Source organism: Setaria viridis, chromosome 9 (assembly GCF_005286985.2).
Source record: "Setaria viridis chromosome 9, Setaria_viridis_v4.0, whole genome shotgun sequence".
In the NCBI taxonomy this organism is placed as follows: Eukaryota; Viridiplantae; Streptophyta; class Magnoliopsida; order Poales; family Poaceae; genus Setaria; species Setaria viridis.
The window spans coordinates 35200040-35217713 of NC_048271.2; the positions used below are offsets into that span (position 1 = coordinate 35200040).

Below are 17674 nucleotides of genomic sequence, written 5' to 3' on the forward strand. Positions count from 1 at the left end.
TTAAACCTAATTAATCCATCATTAGCAAATGGTTACTGTAGCACTACATTGTCAAACCATGGACTAATTAGGCTTAATAGATTCGTCTCGCGAATTAGACTCCATCCGTGCAATTACTTTTGTAATTAGACTATATTTAATACTTCTAATTAGTATCTAAACATCCGATATGACAGGTACTAACCTAAGGAGGTGTTATCCAAACACCCCCGAAATCAAGCAGCCCGAAATCAAGCAGTGCCTCGTTGGAACACGTAGATTTCACACATGTCGAGGCAGGGACCAAAACACAAGGTTCCTTCACTCTTCACTTCTTCACTGCAAAAACAGCGCGACCCTATAGGGTGCGATTGGTTTCCTTCTGTGTCGAGCCTGGCTCGCACCACCCATCCAGGCTCCCGTCGGCCAAGCTCGTTAGATGCAACCCCTTTTTGATTGGTTGATGTTTGCATGAAGCCTGGCTCGCGTGGAAGTTGATTGGTTGTCTGCTCCGCTGCGTTTTTTTGCCTGCGCGCTGCATTCATGCATCTGCCGCTACATCCCGGGAGCCTGGCTCTGAAGATACGAAGGATTTGATCGCATCGCGGGAGCTAGACTCCAGACGTCCTTTTGCATCCCGCGAGTTAGGCCCAGCAAGCAGCGCAGGCAACCAATCGTATGGAGGTCGGATGCGGAGAGCTCGCATCCGGCCTGATGTCATCAGGGAACCAATCGCACCCATAGGCTCTGCCTATGCAAGAAAAAGGGAAGAGCGCACTCGTGATTGAAGTGCCTCGAAATTAACAAGCTCGCTAGCGGCGGCGGCGGCGACTCGCCGTCCTCTCCTTTCGCCGTCAGATTCTGGGAATGACGGTGACCCCATTTTCCTCGCGATTCTCCCCCCTTTTGTCGTGAATAATGCTTCTCCTTCTCCATCACCGTGTTGTGTTGTGCTGCGTTGTTTTCTTTTCTTTCTTTTATCTTCTCGTTGCTGTCGAGCTAGCTATAGCTTAGCTAGCCTGCACTGCACTTTCCTGGCCGGTCGGCAAAGCACGGTGCACTATGCTTGAGAAACCGATGCAAATAAGGTTCCGCGTACGTGTGTGAGAGTTCGAGGCGAAGATTCAGATGCTGCCGTGAGGTGAATTTTCATTTGGTTGCTGGGCCTTGGCTGCTAAGTCATTCCTCTCCTTTTTCACCGTGGGAAGAAACTACCTCTAAGTAGATTGATTTTCCTCTTTCCCCTTTCACTCTACAGGGAAATCAATTTCAAATTTAAAGTCGATTGATCTTCCTCTTTCCTCTTTATCACTGGCCCGCGCCCCGCAGCGGCGACGCTCGTCTCCTCCGGCGGCGGCGCACCCGCGGCAAGATCGAGCGGCCAGGAATTCACGTGGCAGGTAAATCGTGCGCAGGAGAGGAAGGGAAAGGGCGCCCCGCAGCGGCGACGCTCGTCTCCTCCGGCGGCGGCGCACCCGCGGCAAGATCGAGCGGCCAGGAATTCACGTGGCAGGTAAATCGTGCGCAGGAGAGGAAGGGAAAGGAAAGGGTTGGAAAAGGGAGAAGAATGGAGGGGAAGGGGAATAGAAAAGGATCTACTGAAGGAAGTTTTCCTGCCCAAAATTATCTTTACAGTTGAAAAGAGGAAAGGGGAAAATGATGCTCTAATTTTTTTTACCAGGTGAAAAAACTGTCCCACCTAGCTTAGCGCGCTCCTAGCAAACACAACAGTGTATTTTTATCTTTCCTTTTTTTTTTACTTCCGTTTTCGCCCAGCACTTTGCAGGCAGTAACTTCACACACGGTATGTGCTATCGTTTTCAGTATAGGGGAGATCGGTTCACGACACACATGCATGACAAACAACCTGATGTAGTAGTAGTAGTACTCGGCAAGAACATCTGCGGTGCCCACCATATTTGCAAATACAGAGCCGGTAGCTGGAGAATTTTAATTCGTATGGACATAGCAAAGGGTTGTAATTGTAATACAACATGCCATGAAATTAATTAGGCTACAAAGCACTGCAATATTGGTATTGCATTGTAGTTTTTTAACAGGACAAGCACAGTAGTACATTTGAAGAAAGGACACACATTAGGAAAGTGAGATGGTAGTGGTACACAACACGACGAACCCTGCTACAGAGAAGACTGTACTAAAAAGATGCCATCACTCTGTAGCCAATAATACCCAACAGCCTTTTACCTCAGTATCTTACCAACATATAAAAGGCGTAGATACTAATATACTATGTATAAATACGTATAATAATACATATATGTATATATATGCTGGCTCCCGTACCGTGGCTGAAAAATATACCGCCACTCCTGGGAGCAGTTCACACCGAAAAGCCTTATTTGCCACAGTCAAACATGCCACATCTTCAGGTCAGGAGCATGCAAACCAGGTGCGTCGCTTCGCCGGTCCTCGAGAGATCAGAACACGATCCTGGTCTCGTCCGAGAAGAAGAACGCCGCCAGGTCGTCGGCGCCGCCGCCGTCGCTCGCCTGCCTGCACAGCATCGGGCTCGCCGCCGTGTTCCACACCTCGGCACCTGCACACACATGCAGACTCAAGCCGTCATTCACATGCATTCTTCATATACTGTTGCTGGTCATATCACTGACCAGGAACATTCAGGTCACGATCAAGGTGATGCAATGGATCGGAGGAGCATCAAGTACCATTTGAGAAGGTGCTTGGGCAGGTTATCAAGCTGTCCCATCTCAGGTCGTGCTCCGCGACGCCCATCCCCATGTCGCCGCCGCCGCCGGTGAAGAGCGAACGCGACTCGCTCGCGACCGCGGCGGGGAAGTCGTCGCCGATGAAAAACGCGTCGTGCGGGGACGGGTGGCTGCTGGGCACGAACAGGGGCGGGGGCAGCGGGCTCGACGGCAGCCCGGTGGTGGCCGTCGCCGTCGCGTCTCCGCCGTACACGAGGGGGCTCTGCAGAATCATTGTGCGTTTTAGGCCGCGTTAAGACTTGCTCAGTCTGACATGGAAAGCAATAGTAGTAACACGAAGGAAAGATTCTTCTTTTCCTTTTCTGTCTGTGGAAGAGTGGCTTTCTTTGTTTTTTTTTTGTTTTTTTGGACGAGTGGCGGCTCTGGAATTTGTACCTGGAACGTGTTGCTGATGTCCAGAGTAGGAGGCGGCGGGCTGGAATTGGTGGGTGTGAACGCGCTGAGCTGCTCGCTGCTGAAGAGGGACGAGCTGCTGGAGACCTTACTCATCTGCCCTCTCGCGGCGCCGGCCGCGTTGCTGGCTCCTTTCGCCTTGGCCGCCGTCGGCTCCCCCTGCAGCAGCCCGGCCTCGTGTCTTTTGATCACTCGGCACAGCGCGTAAGCCCCCTGCAAGAAAACAACAATTCCATTCAGTTCAGCAATGGCCGGCCGTCGCCATGGCTGCAACATGGCAGCAGAACGAACGATGACTGCTCAATCGATCGGCAGGGCACGGGACGTACGATGAAGTTGCAGGCGCCGTGGGCGAGGTCCTGGCAGAGGCGGTACTCGTGCATGACCCAGTCGGTGCGCTCGCCGCCGGGGGCGCGGCCGCGGTAGAAGACGAGCGTCTTGCGGAGGCCGTAGACGCCGCCGTCGCAGGCGATGCGGCGGTCCTTGCCGGTGGCCTTCCAGTAGCCCGTGGCGGTGGCGCGGTTGGTGCGGGACCCGTTGGGGTACTTGCGGTCGCGGGGGCAGAAGAAGAACCACTCCAGGTCGCGCTTCGGCAGGAACGACTTCTCTGCAATAATGCATGCCTGTTAATAACTTAATCTAAAAAATGCCTGTTAATGATGTACTAATTATCGATTGTTTGAGGGAATGAGAATCTGCATAGTTTTCGGTTCTGAGGAACATGCATCATTGAAAAGGCGATACAAAGGACTTATCTGCAACCGGCCTAGCGCGAAAAAGGCCAGATGCCCGGGAGAAAAAAAACTAAGGACATGTCTTTTCACTTTGATTTCTCACTAGCTAGGGTGTTTGGATACACACCGCTAAAGTTTAGCACCTATCACATCAGATGTTTGGATGCTAATTAGAAGTATTAAACATAGGCTAATTATAAAACTAATTGCACAAATGGAGTCTAATTCGCGAGACGAATCTATTAAGCCTAATTAGTCCATGATTTGACAATGTGGTGCTACAGTAACCATTTGCTAATGATGGATTAATTAGGCTTAATAGATTCATCTCGCGAATTAGTACAGGGTTCTGCAATTAGTTTTATAATTAGCTCATGTTTAGTCCTTCTAATTAGCATCCGAATATTCGATGTGACACTGCTAAAATTTAGCACCTAGTATCCAAACACCCCAACAAGGAAACATTTTCCAGCAACTGAAAATTCACCGGACATGTTCCTTTCCTATTTACGCCACTTTACTTTGCAACTAGAAAAGACTTTGCTTTGCAACTAGAAAAGGCTAGTAAGTAGATCAAAAGAATTTGTCTTGCACCGCTGACATTTACTACCAAAACTCAACTCTGAAGGAGCATGCGGATGGCAACACAAGTGATGATGACGAACTACACGCACCTGGTAGCTCCCACGGCTCGGACTTGTAGAGGTCGATGACGGGGATGACCTCGAGCTCGATCTTGAGGTTGTCGACCTTGCGCTTGAGGTAGTATCCGACGAGCTCGTCGTCGGTGGGGTGGAAGCGGAACCCGGGCGGCAGAGTCATGGTGCCCATTATACTGATCGAAATGGTGGTTATATGAATCTACACACTTTGAGGTTGCTAAGCAACCAATTAAGGACAGGAAGAAGCAAATACTTATAATGCTACGGATGGAATGGAACACTAGCTAGCTGTAATTAAGAATGCCAACTGCCAGGCAAATATTTGAGGCAGAGGAGCAGGGGTGTCAATGGACGAGCAGGGAATATCTGTTGAAGATTTGGAAGATCCAGAAATAGAAGCTCTTCCTAGTGTGGAGACCCAGCGGGCAGGCGGCGGCGCTGACCAAGTCGATGCAGCCGGCGGACTCCAAGATCATCCTCAGGGCGATCAAATCCTAGCTAGCCAGATTATGCTACCAACAACCGGATTAAGGTCTACAACAACTGATGAAGACGTACGAGAACAAGTGATCGATCCAGGCTTTAGTTAACCTGCCGAACCGGAACGCGGTGATGGAAGCTATGGAATCGTTGTGGAGGTGTGTGAGGGAGGGAGAGCGAAGGAAGCCGCGGCGTGGTGTCGTTTATATAGAGCGTTTAGCCAGGAGCAGGGGAGACGGGAAAGCGAGGGCGAGGCCGGCGCGCGGCGGTCGTAGGAGCGAAGCGATTCCAAGCGTCCACCGCGCCGTTGTCCCGCCCCCACGCTGCCGCCGGGAGCCGCATAACTGTTTCACACGTTTGTTTGTGGCGGCGAGATCGACCAGCGAAACCGCTTTGCTCTCTGCTCCAAGCCTATGGGTTTGTTGAGCTAAACCAGCAGACCAACGTGTCAAGCTGCCCTGAACTCTCTTTTTTTAATGGAAAACTGTCCTGAACTCCTGGCTGACTGACCAGGAGGCCCTGGCAGGTACGTGTCACGTCCTTGATCGACTGCTACTGCTTCTATGTACTTGAAAAAAATAGTAATTTGGGATGGAGGTGCAGAAGCAACAGAAAATAGGCTACTGTTTTGTTTTTTTGAAATTGTTCCCTTTCTACTGTGATAGATGAATCTCGTGGTGACTTGTGTTTTGGCGTTTTACCATTCCGGGAAGGGTCGCGAGGCCTGTGGTTTTTGCCGTGCCGCCGGCCGCCGGCCGCCTCACTCAAAAGCGCTAGTTTGTCTGTTCATATAAGAGCAAACCTTTTGGTTTGTCTATGTATTTATTCCGCGTCACGTAGATCCGTAATTAGCCCGTCGTTAATCAGCGATCAAGTCGGCACACGACACGCCCGGGATGGGATAAGTTTCGTGCCCAGTTTCACTTGCTTGGTTTGTTTCACAGCTCGTGTTCAGACTAGCCAGCGCCGGATTTGATTAGTTAACTTAATCTTCAGCCGGATTATTACACCGTGTTTCAACTAGTACATATAGGGGGCCTCCAGGTCCTTGGAGTCGGTCAGTATTTCCCTTTCTGGAAAGGAGATTAGGAGACTTGCACTGCTACCCTAGGCGGCTCTAGGTCCTTCAGTTTTACATGCATGGCCTCACTGGTCTCTTGGCCCTTGTTTACTTGGCCAAATTGGGAGGTGCCAAATTACTGTAGCAACACTGTAGCGTTTCGTTTGTATTTGTGAATTATTGTCCAAACATTGACTAATTAGGCTCAAAAGATTCGTCTCGCAAAGTACAACAAAACTGTGCAATTAGTTTTTAATTTCATCTACATTTAGTACTCCATACATGTACCGCAAGTTTGATGTGATGGGGAATCTTCTTTTTGCATAGTGCCAAAGTTGGGAGTTGGGAGTGAAGTAAACAAGGGGTTGGTTTCTTTTCTTTTGAGCCGTGTTGTACTTCCGTACCCTGCATGCTTGACCTCACACACGATGGCTGTTCTGATTTCTGAATTGACCTCCCTCTCCTTGCTACTGCTACTGCCATGATACACGCACGCACGCTTGGGCTCTTCCCTGCCGCGGAACCGTAACTCATGTGACTCCAAACGTGCAGCAGAATGGTTGACGCAACAACATATATGTGAGTTGCTTTTAAAACAAATGGCATATTTGTTCGTGCAGAAAGGCCATGGAGAATAACAAGTTGACGGCAGATCGCATCAGGTCGACCGACCATCCACACCAATCATCAGTATCGGAACTAGGTTCCTTCACTTTACCGATGATCAAAATCAAAGCTCACAAAACTCTTGCGCTCATTCATATTAACTCCACTCACAGAGTTGAGGCATGCAGCAATGGCTCTAGCACAATGAATGGCAGCTTCTTCTGAGGTCTGACATGAATCGTGCATTGCTTTGTTGCTTACTTCAATTATGTTGATTCGATATCCTACCGGCTGGTATACAACAAGCACAACAAAAAATTACAGTCGTTTTTACATGTAAAGTTAAGTACTCCCACCGTCCAAATTACTTATTCGTTTCGACTTTTCCAGATACAAAACTTTTGATTTGGAACTTTTCCAAATACAAAACTTTTGATTTGGGACAGAGGGATAACAGACAAACACATGTAGGCATAGTGATATGCTAGGATTTTTTTTTGGGATGCAGCTGCAGTTCATGTTGCATCTTCAATTCAGAGAACAACTAAAGGTGCTTATGAGTCACTCGTGACAAGCCATTGTGCTTATCAGCATCGGAAAATGCATGTGAATCCTAGTCAGACAGCTGATTCTGAAACAGCTAGCTACATGCTCACAAGTCCACGGGAAAATGTGTTTTAAACCATGCCCAAATTGTACATGTACAGTTGATTCAGCCGTACGTACACCAGCTTTCAAACGGCTTTAGCTGCGGCGTGCAAAGTTATGTATTTTCAGTCCCGTTTCAGCCGTATGACCTGAATCTTGAAACCTTGTCCTGCCGACGCCCAAGTTGCTGAAACGCAAAGTAACGTACATCAGTACATGCATGCATCTAAACTTCTAAATAATAACAACGCGTTGGAGATGGTTGCACATTTGTCGCATTTACCATCTGATTCTTATTTTCCGAAAACCCTAATTCAAGTTAAGTGAGTCATCGAAGTTTCAGTACTTAGTTACTTACTGAACTGGGTCACTAGCGACAAGATTTGTTCAAAGGTAAGTTAATTGATGAATGCTTTTCGCCTCAAATTAAGACGGTTTAAGTGAGCATTAGTCGCTGCTCACGCACTTACAAGGTACATCAAGTGCTGCACACGGGACAATGATGTGACGACTGATCTTTTGACGAAAACATCTTTTGTGGCCATGCCAATATGCCATACTACCTTTGGAATTCAACGAAACCTTCCAACTCTCCAGTGACATCAAGCTCTGCTCTGCTTAGAAGTGCTGCACTGTACCGGCCCTGTCCTTTGTCATGCATCACTTTCATCCTAGCATGCATGCACTTTGATAGGAGCACTTTTTAAATTGGCTTCAACATGAGCAAACCCTGGCCCATATGGGGCCCAAATGTACTTCTCAGCTGCCACTCTCCACCAAACGCCAAATCTCCCAATGGCATGTTTCAGTGCGTTAGTCAAAAACAAAAAACTGTCTCCATCTTATCATCACTGCTTTGTCACAGTCAGGATTGTAGTTGGTGCGCAACTATCTACACCTCTCTCTTGGGTCTTGACCAAATGCGGGTGCTTTACCGAGGTGGTTTAGATCCAGACATGGAGCAGAAGAAAAACAGAGCTCCCATGGTTACTTTCTGACTAGGCTCAAGTGTTTAACATTAACTGCTTAAGCACACTACGAGGATAATCAGTGTTCCTGTATGGCTGTATCCTGTGTTTGTCTCTACTTTACCGGTTGACACTGATAAAAAGCACAGATCACAAAATGAAAACAAAAAGCTTTAATTTTTTTTTTTTGCTGTTTTTTCAATATTTTTCAGAATTTTCTTTACTAACTTCGTCGCTATCAGAGACGTTCCTGATTATATGTCGTCCATGAGACACATGACGCACAAAGAAACAATTGTTGCCTTTGTATTACGGAATGCACGCACGGACGGCACACTAATACAAAAATGTCAACTAAAGCAACGAGCTTTCCCGGGTTACCACTCGTGTCAAGATCAGGAGTGGTTTAAGGGCAGATGACGCAGGCGAGGAGCCCACTCTAATTTCCTAGCCGTTTCCAGGCATGAAGTATGAACACGGACGAGTGCCATCCGAAGACTAGAATTGCTTTATGAGTTATGAACTGCTTGACTTGGGCAGGGCCGGCCGGCTGCATGACCAAGAAACCTTTGGGAAGCATCTGCACCGTCAGAACCTCATCAGCATGGCACTGAGCGCTGGCTACCTCCTGTGCAGCTAAGCATACTACTTTTCTGATCTGAAATTATCCTGCCATTGTTAAATCAGTTTAAAGCTAGAAAAATATGGTCTGACAGGACATCAGCATTTGAATTCCAAGCGCTTAGTAGCCTATCATGTATGAACCCCCACTTTCAGCAAGGTACTGCCATAATGGTTTGCCATGCTAGATTATCCTTGTAATTAACTTAACTGCAGTTGCAAATAATTAAGATGGAATGATATGGTATGATCATTGATCAGACAGGCAGCATCAGGAGTGGGAAATGCAAGTGCTGGTCCTAGTTTAAAGGTGCCTTAGCCCTAGCAAGGGAGCTTGCATGATTGGAGGTTCAAGATGTTAGAGGTGACAAGGGCTTCGTCATCTTATCTTGACTGCAAGTCTCTGCAAGGCCTTTAACTGCTTCTAGCCAAAGGATCTCCTGTTTGCACTCTGTTCTGGTCTAAAGAGGCTATAAACATGGTAGGGTCATTCATGTGCACCAACAGACAATAGGGACCAAACATGAGTAGTACCCTTGGTTGATCTCACAATGATCCTGCTGCTAGTTAAGTACACACAAAATTAAAGGGAGCAGACCCTCTTGTGGTCTGAAGATTCTGTACAGTGGAGATGAAACAGCACTTTAAATGACTAGTTGCCTCCTGACACACTGCATGGAAAAAGTATGGTACAGTGTGTGTTTTCTTTGAGGTAGCTTCCTTGGTGCATCTGGGGCAAAAGGCCAGTGCCCACTGCCCAGTGATAATGTATAGAAGAATGGCATAGCTAGAAAGAAGGCTATAACAAGAACAATTTAGAGGTCCATCCTAATCACCAAAGCAAGCACTTTGTTACAAGAAACAGAACAAATTAAAATAAATATTGAAAAGCAGTCAGTGGAGAACCTTCTCTCCTAGGGGCTGAACACACACAGATGCGAACAGTAAGAGCAAAGGCAATTATATTGTACTAAGTAATGATGAGAGAATTGGTCACCATAATGCGAGGGACGGGGAATGAAGCATGTAGTTACAAGATATACCTTTCCTGGCTTACTGGAGTCCTCATCAGAGTGTTGAATATTAAACAATAAAAAGGGAATGTTTATGCGCGCGGTACAACTGGGTAATCAGGAAAGAGATTCAAAGCTTATGGCGCAAGAGACCAAATAAAAGAGATTCAAAGCTTGGCAAGGGCCACTCAGGAAAGGAATCGCTAAAGAAAGTCAGTTGTGGCCATTTGCTCGGTTGCTTGCCAATAGTTTCAGCAGAGAAAAGGCTATATTTCATTCAACACTGCTACTAGCTCCCGGTTCCGTTATTTTTCTTGTTCTCTCGGGCATCGACAAGATCTCCAATGAAATACATGCCCAACAAAAAGAATTGAGAATGAAGATACAAATAGCTCCATCTTGTGACTTTTTATATCACCATAAATGGAAGAAGAAACACTAAATTATGAACGATGGGACAGACAGTGAAATTATTACTAAATAATCATATCTACGCAATAAAGTAGTATTCAGTGCTTCCAATTTGCCACTGATATTTGCATTCACCAAGTGGCAGAAATACAGATGATGCAAGCACAGAGTGGTGATCGCAAACCCCACACACAACCTCACGTGGTACAAAAACATGAAGAGCTGTCAGTCAGCGATCTAGTTGTAGGATCACTTGCATATGGCAACAGGTCTTGGATCTTTGGAGATGGTCGGCAAGAGATAGATTGTCCGGGGCCTCCCAAGTCGTCGCCGGCGGATGGCGATCGTGGACGACAGTGGAATGGGCACTGGGATCGTCGCCACTCCTCGTTCAGCCGTTGAGGGAGGCATCGTCCATCTGGGCGAAACCGTCGCCCTCGCTCTCATCAGTAGCCAGGCCATTTTCACGTACGGTGAGGTCGATGGCGTGCATGTCGTCCTCACCGGACCCGGTGTGTGTGCTTCCAAACTAAGTAAACGTGCAACCGCCCGCTGCTGTCCCTGTACCTGGCCATCATTTTCGACGGTTTGGATGGCCTCATCAGATTCTCACTTTTAGGTAACCTGTAATTTTGGTTGCACTTGTTGAATGCATCATGGCAAAAAAAAAAAACAAAAACAAAGTGCAGTGTAGAAACTTTTTTTTGCGACACATTATTGAGAGTCCGGCGGCGACGAGAAGCCTCACGCAGGAGGGCAGCCTGGCAGGCTCTTGGTGAACGGAGAAGACGCGAAAAGCTAGAGCGCGGAAAAGTTGTGACGAGCAGTCGTGCCGTGCATCACATCCCGTCCACATCGACATGGGCGTGAAGGCAGCTGGCCATCGCTGAACGAAAGCAACGGTCTCACGTTCGGTAGCTTATTTGTCAGCACCACACTCACGCTGCTCTAGTGGTCTAGTTCATGCCATGCTGGACAGCAAAACAGTACACGCACACGAAGAATCCAATATTTTTATCGAGCGAGCCCCCGGCCGGCTGCACTTCGATCCAGCTTCGAATAGAAAACAGAGGAAACAGGTCCGTGCGTGCGTCTTCAGCAAATCAAGCAGGAAGTACTGGAAGGTACACACCAATACAGTACTGCCATAAAGCGGTCATATGACTATCTTTCATCCGTGTGATTAGGACCTAGCACTGTTATGGAAAGCCGCATTACTAGTTGGGAACTCCTTTAGTATCGATTTCGCAATTGGTATTGTTAGTTCGGTACTAAAAGGAATCTTTAGTACCGGTTGAAATAACCGGTACTAAAGAGGGTCCTTTAGTACCTATCGGGAAGACTAACCGGTACTAATTTGCCAGCCACATCACGCATAGCAGCGGTCAAATTAGTACCGGTTGGTCTCCCTAACCGGTACTAATTTATTTTTTCTGTTTCTTTTCTTATTTTCTTTTCTTTTCTTTATTCTATATTAGTATTTCATATTTATTTCCTTTACGTATACTAGTTCTAATACGCTAATATATATAAAGTTGTATTTATCTATAATATTACATTTGAGATACTATTATATATATATATATACATACATATTGTGCATACGCAATAATATTACATTGCATCAACTTTTCAAGTTCAACATTTTGGATCAACTATTATGAACCCGAGTCCTGACGATGATGTAGATTTGATCCATCATTATGAACTCCCTCGCTGGATTTAGTATCTCGTCCAGAAAAAATCCAGAGAGTTGTTCTTGAATTGCCCTGATTTTTTTCATGTCGAGGAGTCTTTCCTTCATGTACATCATCTATGTTATCGACAAAAGTTATTATATAGTAGATTAATGGTTCTGCATAATTAGAACTAATTTATTGTTAAGAATTTTGTATACGTACGCTCAATTCATGGTCGATCATACGCTTCGGATCTACAAAGCTATGGATGAACTCACATACATAGTATCCGCGGCTCCTGTCTCAAACACTATATATATGGCAAAAGAAGTTATGAAATATTTGTTGTGTTCAAGGAAGTGTCACGAGAAGTGAAAATTCAACACATATCGGGAATTCAGGCTTCAAATCAAGTTCCTCCTTGAATTCACCTGCGTGATGTTGACGAAATCGAGCGCATACTTTCTTCAGAATGTCTATGAGATTTTTGTATTGATCTCTTGGTTTCCTCAAAGAGTCCAGGACATAGGTCGCGCTTTGATCAACCACGACAACAAAGGAGTATCCAGTGGAAGCTGTACAACCAAAGCTAGTTAGTCTTGTGTTTAACTGCTAGTTCAAAAAAAAGAGAGATAGGAAATAAGCTCACTTGAAGTTGTACGGTAGAAGTATGTACTTCTTGTAACATTGCTTGTCGAGAAACTTATATATGTTCTTCAAGGTCCGATTTGGTCTATTTCTCAGAGTTGACTCGTTTACAACATCGGGATCCATGAAGCCTACATCATAGTATCCTTTCCTCCGACAAGTTTGAATCTCCATCCTGCATGATACAAAATCAAATAGGATTTAAGACATCGCACAATGACTAGAGAGGGATTTTGAAGTTAGAGCAAATTAAAGACTTATAGAACCTAGAAACTGATGAGTGATTTGTCAAGTGCGTCTTGATTGCAAAGGTAATAGAGATTCTCCAGTGGCACATTTATAATGTCTTCCCCACAGAAATAATGTTGATCTCCAATCCAAACTTCGAGCACGAATAAGCCATTGGCTGAAGCCTCCATGTACCATTGGTGCAATTTGTTTACCTTCGTTAAAATACGGTCCACCAACTGCGGCCACACAAGCAGTTTCCCATACTCATATTTTCATTTAGTAGCTCCAGGGTGATTTGGGACGTGATCCTCCTCTCGAAATTGAGCTGGGTGAGATTTGTATCTTTGGCGAATTGAAGCAGGTTCTGATCAAACTCCAAAAGCACCTTAAGCGGGTTAATCAATTGGTCGGATTGGGTTCCGAGTTGTGAAATAGTTGACCCACTTTTCTTCTTCTTCTGAAAAGCCTTTGTTATTTGTCGGTCGTAGTCAAATAGTGGTGGTTTCTCTAACTGTTTCTTTTGCTGCAACTCCATGCTTCTGATAAAAGCCCGAACTTTACCCTTATCAAGTGGTGGATATTTCTTTGCAAGAGGATTCATTGCGAAGTGAGCTTTAACCTCAGCATCCACTACTGCGTGGAGTTCCGCATCAGTCATATCACTTGGGTTCTTGGGCTCTGGTTGGTTCTCCTTCGGCTTTTTCTGCTTCTTCGTAGCTGCAGTAGGCGAAACTGAAGGCGTCTTTCACCGTATAGCTATAATCATAACAGGGGGAGGTGGACTCATGCTAGGATCTCTATCTTATAGTGGACTCATGCTAGGATCCCTATCTGGTATTGGAGAGGGTGCCCTGGCAGATGGTGTAGGTGATCTTGCCCTTGAGCCTTGAGGAGATGATCCCAAGGTCGGGGGATTCGGCTGTGTAATCCTTATGTAGTGCTTTGGCCATAAAATCTAACCATGGATGGCTTCACCTAAATTCTTTTCCCCATCACCTCCAAGGATCTCTAGTTACAGGTCATGCCAACCGTCGACCACTTGATCCACCCCATCTTTGGGGTAACTGCGAGCTAGCATCTCCACACCATGAAGTGTTTGGCCTTGTGTCGGTTGCTCAGCCACACCATAGGCCACCACGATGAGCTTATTTTTCACGAGAGTAACAAGCTCACAAGGGGCTCTCCCAGTGATATTGTCCACAGGGTGATCGACCTCTTCGTTTGGTTGATCGTTCATACCACCTTCAGCAATCAACTGCATTAGGTATTCCTCAGCCATTCAGGCCACTAGTATAATATAAAAGGAATTATTCCAAGAAATAGTAGGATTTAATCTAAGAACGACAAGAGCTTATACAATTTTCAAACAATAATTGACAATTTTGTTAAAATAAATGACTACCAACAATATTTACAGTGAATTGCTAGAAAATAACAACAAAAAAGGAATGAAACACTTATACAATAATTGTGTACAAAAATATTTACAGTGAATTGCACATTTCTATAATTGATTGAACTACTTGATGAATTTTGTAACAGTAAATGACAACATTGCCTTGCGAAGAGCTTTACTTGGAGAAATAGAAGGAACGTGTATCACACGCGCCAAATTTGGGAACGAACCACACGAATACTCTCAATAGTAGGTATTGAAGAATCGATACAAGAAATTTTACTAAATTTGAAAGAAATTGTATTGAGAAGTAATAAAATTACTTGGTAATTTCTAAAAGTATCAAAGTAATTTTCACTTATTTTTATACATTTATAAGAATTAACATGATTTTCTATAATTTCTTACTACTTCAACAATTTTTTTTCTAAGAATTAACAGGATTTTCTACAATTTTTCCTACAATTCTGCAGAAATAAAAAAAAGATGATAATGTCAGCGGCCGGTGACATACAGGGCAGTGTCGGTCAACGGGGCGGCGACGAGCTACGACGTAGTACGGGCTGGGGCGGTGATGAGGTGGCGGCGGCGGCGGCGGCGAACGAGGCAAGGAGGTGGGATGGACGGCGTGCGACGGCGACGGCGACGGGAGGGGGGCGGCGCCGGTGGACGAGGTGAGGAGGCAACGATGGCGGATCGGGGAACGAAATGGCTAAGTGTAGGAGAACACGAAGGAGCGCCAACCACTTTAGCCCCCCAGTATTGGGCAAGAAGTCCACCCGGTACTAAAGGCCCTTTAGTACCGAGTGTAAACATCTTTTTATTTTTCTTTCTTTTACAATTTCTATTATATTAATTTATTGCATAGTAAATCAAATAACATTTATAAAAATTGAAAAAATAATTTGGTAGCTTAATGTTGATTAGATATACACTATAAAATATTAGATGCGATCAAATATCAAACATGGTAAAGTTATTAATTTTAACTTACTAATAAGATATAATGGTCATAATATTTATGTTAACTTTAAAATTCGAAAAAATAGATATTTTGACAATGCAAAAATTTAGAAGAACAGTGCTTGCAGTGTTATTAACATGTTTACCTTGACTTAATCATTTACTTGTTTAATTATATGTAAATTTATTGTTTAATATTTAATGGTGCTACAAAAAATCGAAATATTTAATATTTTAACCATGCAAAAATAAGTTCTTGTTTAATAGGGTGAGATTTTTGCAAATAGTATTGTTAATAAACCCAATGGATACATAACATATCATTACAATGCGTTATTACAAGAATTTGTTCCTTCGTTGATAACCACAAAACACAACATAATGGTTCGAATACATTACACAACATCATCTAATGGAACGTTAATAACCTTTCTCTTGACGAACGTCCCTTGGTTGTGAACGCGGCGTAAGTATGAAGCGTCCTCTTTGGCTTACAGGATGCTTGAGTCAACCTCAACTGAAAATGGAGGAAGATCATCAAACTGATCATAATCTTCTGAAATGTCAGTCTTGTCCTCAACTCCAACGATTTTTCTTTTCCCTAGAATAACTATGTGGCATTTGGCTGGTCAGCTGACTTATTAGCACCCTTCCTTATTGGTTTGCTGATATGTCCTTCACGTAGAAAACTTGAGTCACATCATTGGTTAGGACGAATGGTTCGTCTCTATATCCAATCTTGTTGAGGTCCACTATTGCTATCCCATAGTTGTCTATCGTTACGCCTCTTGTAGTAAGTTTCACCCATTGGCACCGAAATAGAGGGATTTTCAAAGGTCCGTAGTCCAATTCCCATATCTCCTCAATAGCACCATAGTATCTATCTTTTTTCCATTATTGTATATTGCATCTATACGGACACCACTATTTTGGTTTGTGCTCTTTTGGTCCTGGGCTGTCGTGTAAAATGTGTACCCATTTATCTTGTATCCTTGGAATGTCGATACTGAGATAGATGGACCCCTAGCCAACCATGCTAGTTGTTCTTCAATTGTGTCGTCACCCATCAGTCATCGCCGCAACCAAGAGATAAAAGTGTCAATGTGATGACGTGTAATCCAGGCCTCAGCCTTCGCGTACAATAGCCATGTGCTCCTCCATATATGGAGCGAACAGGGATGATTGTTGCAGGACCGTGAAGTGTGCTTTACGAAATGTATCCTTATCAATGTCCATCCGAGCTTTCCTCCTTAGTGTTTCCTTTCTCTTCAGTCTCCCCTCATGGCGTGTTACAGGGACTCCAATCAAACTCAGGTCATCAATAAAGTCAACACAAAACTCAATGACCTCCTCTGTTCCATATCCCTTTGCGATGCTTCCTTCTAGACGAGCACTATTACGAACATATTTTTTCAAAACTGTCATAAACCTCTAGAAAGGGAACATATTGTGTAGAAATACAGAACCTAAAACAAAAATCTCTTCAATAAGGTGGACTAGAATGTGGGTTGTGATATTAAAGAAGGAAGGTGGGAAGACCATCTCAAAGCTGACAAGGCATTGCACTACGTCATTCTGCAGCTTTAGTAGATGGTTTGGATGGATTGCCTTCTGAGAAATCATGTTGAGGAATGCATATAGCTTCACGATTGCCATTCTCACATTCTCTGGTAGAATACCCCTCAGTGCAACAACAGAATGTGGCAGTCATGGCCTTTAGATTTATGAATTTCTTATCTTTAAAATTTATTATTGCTTGTATATTCGAGGAGTAGCCCAATAGGACCTTGATACTACTCAAGCACTTAAACATCCTTTCCTTCTCTTCCTTATTGAGAGTGTAACTGGTAGGATGCAAGTAATGTCCGTCATCTATCTTTTTTGGATGTAGACCATCTCATTGTTTCATACGTTTCAGGTCCCAACATGCTTCAGTTGTATCCTTTGCCTTTCCATATGTACCTAGGAAGCCAAGCACGTTCATGCAAAGTTTTTCATCAGGTGCATCACATTGATTGCATTACGGACCTCAAGGACTTCCCAATAAAGTAGCTCCCAAAATATAGACTTCTTCTTTCACATGGGTGCATGTCCGTTTTTGTCGTTCGAAATATGTTGGCTACCAGAGCCCTTGCCAAAGATTACCCTCACATCCTTTATAATAGAAAATACATATTTACTATTACGGTGAACGGGCTTAGTACATTTTTCTTCCTCCCCTTCAAAATGCTTACCTTTCTTTCTGAACGGGTGCTTAGCAGGAAGAAATCGACAATGACCCATATACGCGACCTTCCTACAGTGTTTCAAATACATGCTGCAAGTATCATCTAAACAACGAGTGCAGGCTTGATATCCCTTGTTTGTATATCCAGGCAGAATACCAAGCGCTAGCCAATCATTGATGGTTACGAACAACAATGCTCATAGAT

General features: G+C 44.7%; 1 protein-coding gene across 1 annotated transcript; it reads right to left on the reverse strand.

The window, feature by feature from the left end:
* Positions 1–1979: 1979 nt before the first annotated feature.
* LOC117836311 (uncharacterized) lies at positions 1980–5266 on the reverse strand. The gene is made up of 5 exons (XM_034715716.2): positions 4531–5266; positions 3452–3729; positions 3105–3335; positions 2670–2931; positions 1980–2539 (listed from the first exon to the last, which is right to left on the reverse strand). Exons 1-5 carry the CDS (start codon positions 4685–4687, stop codon positions 2421–2423), a joined length of 1047 nt encoding a protein of 348 aa, XP_034571607.1. The 5' UTR covers positions 4688–5266; the 3' UTR covers positions 1980–2420.
* Between the last annotated feature and the right edge of the window lie 12408 nt (positions 5267–17674).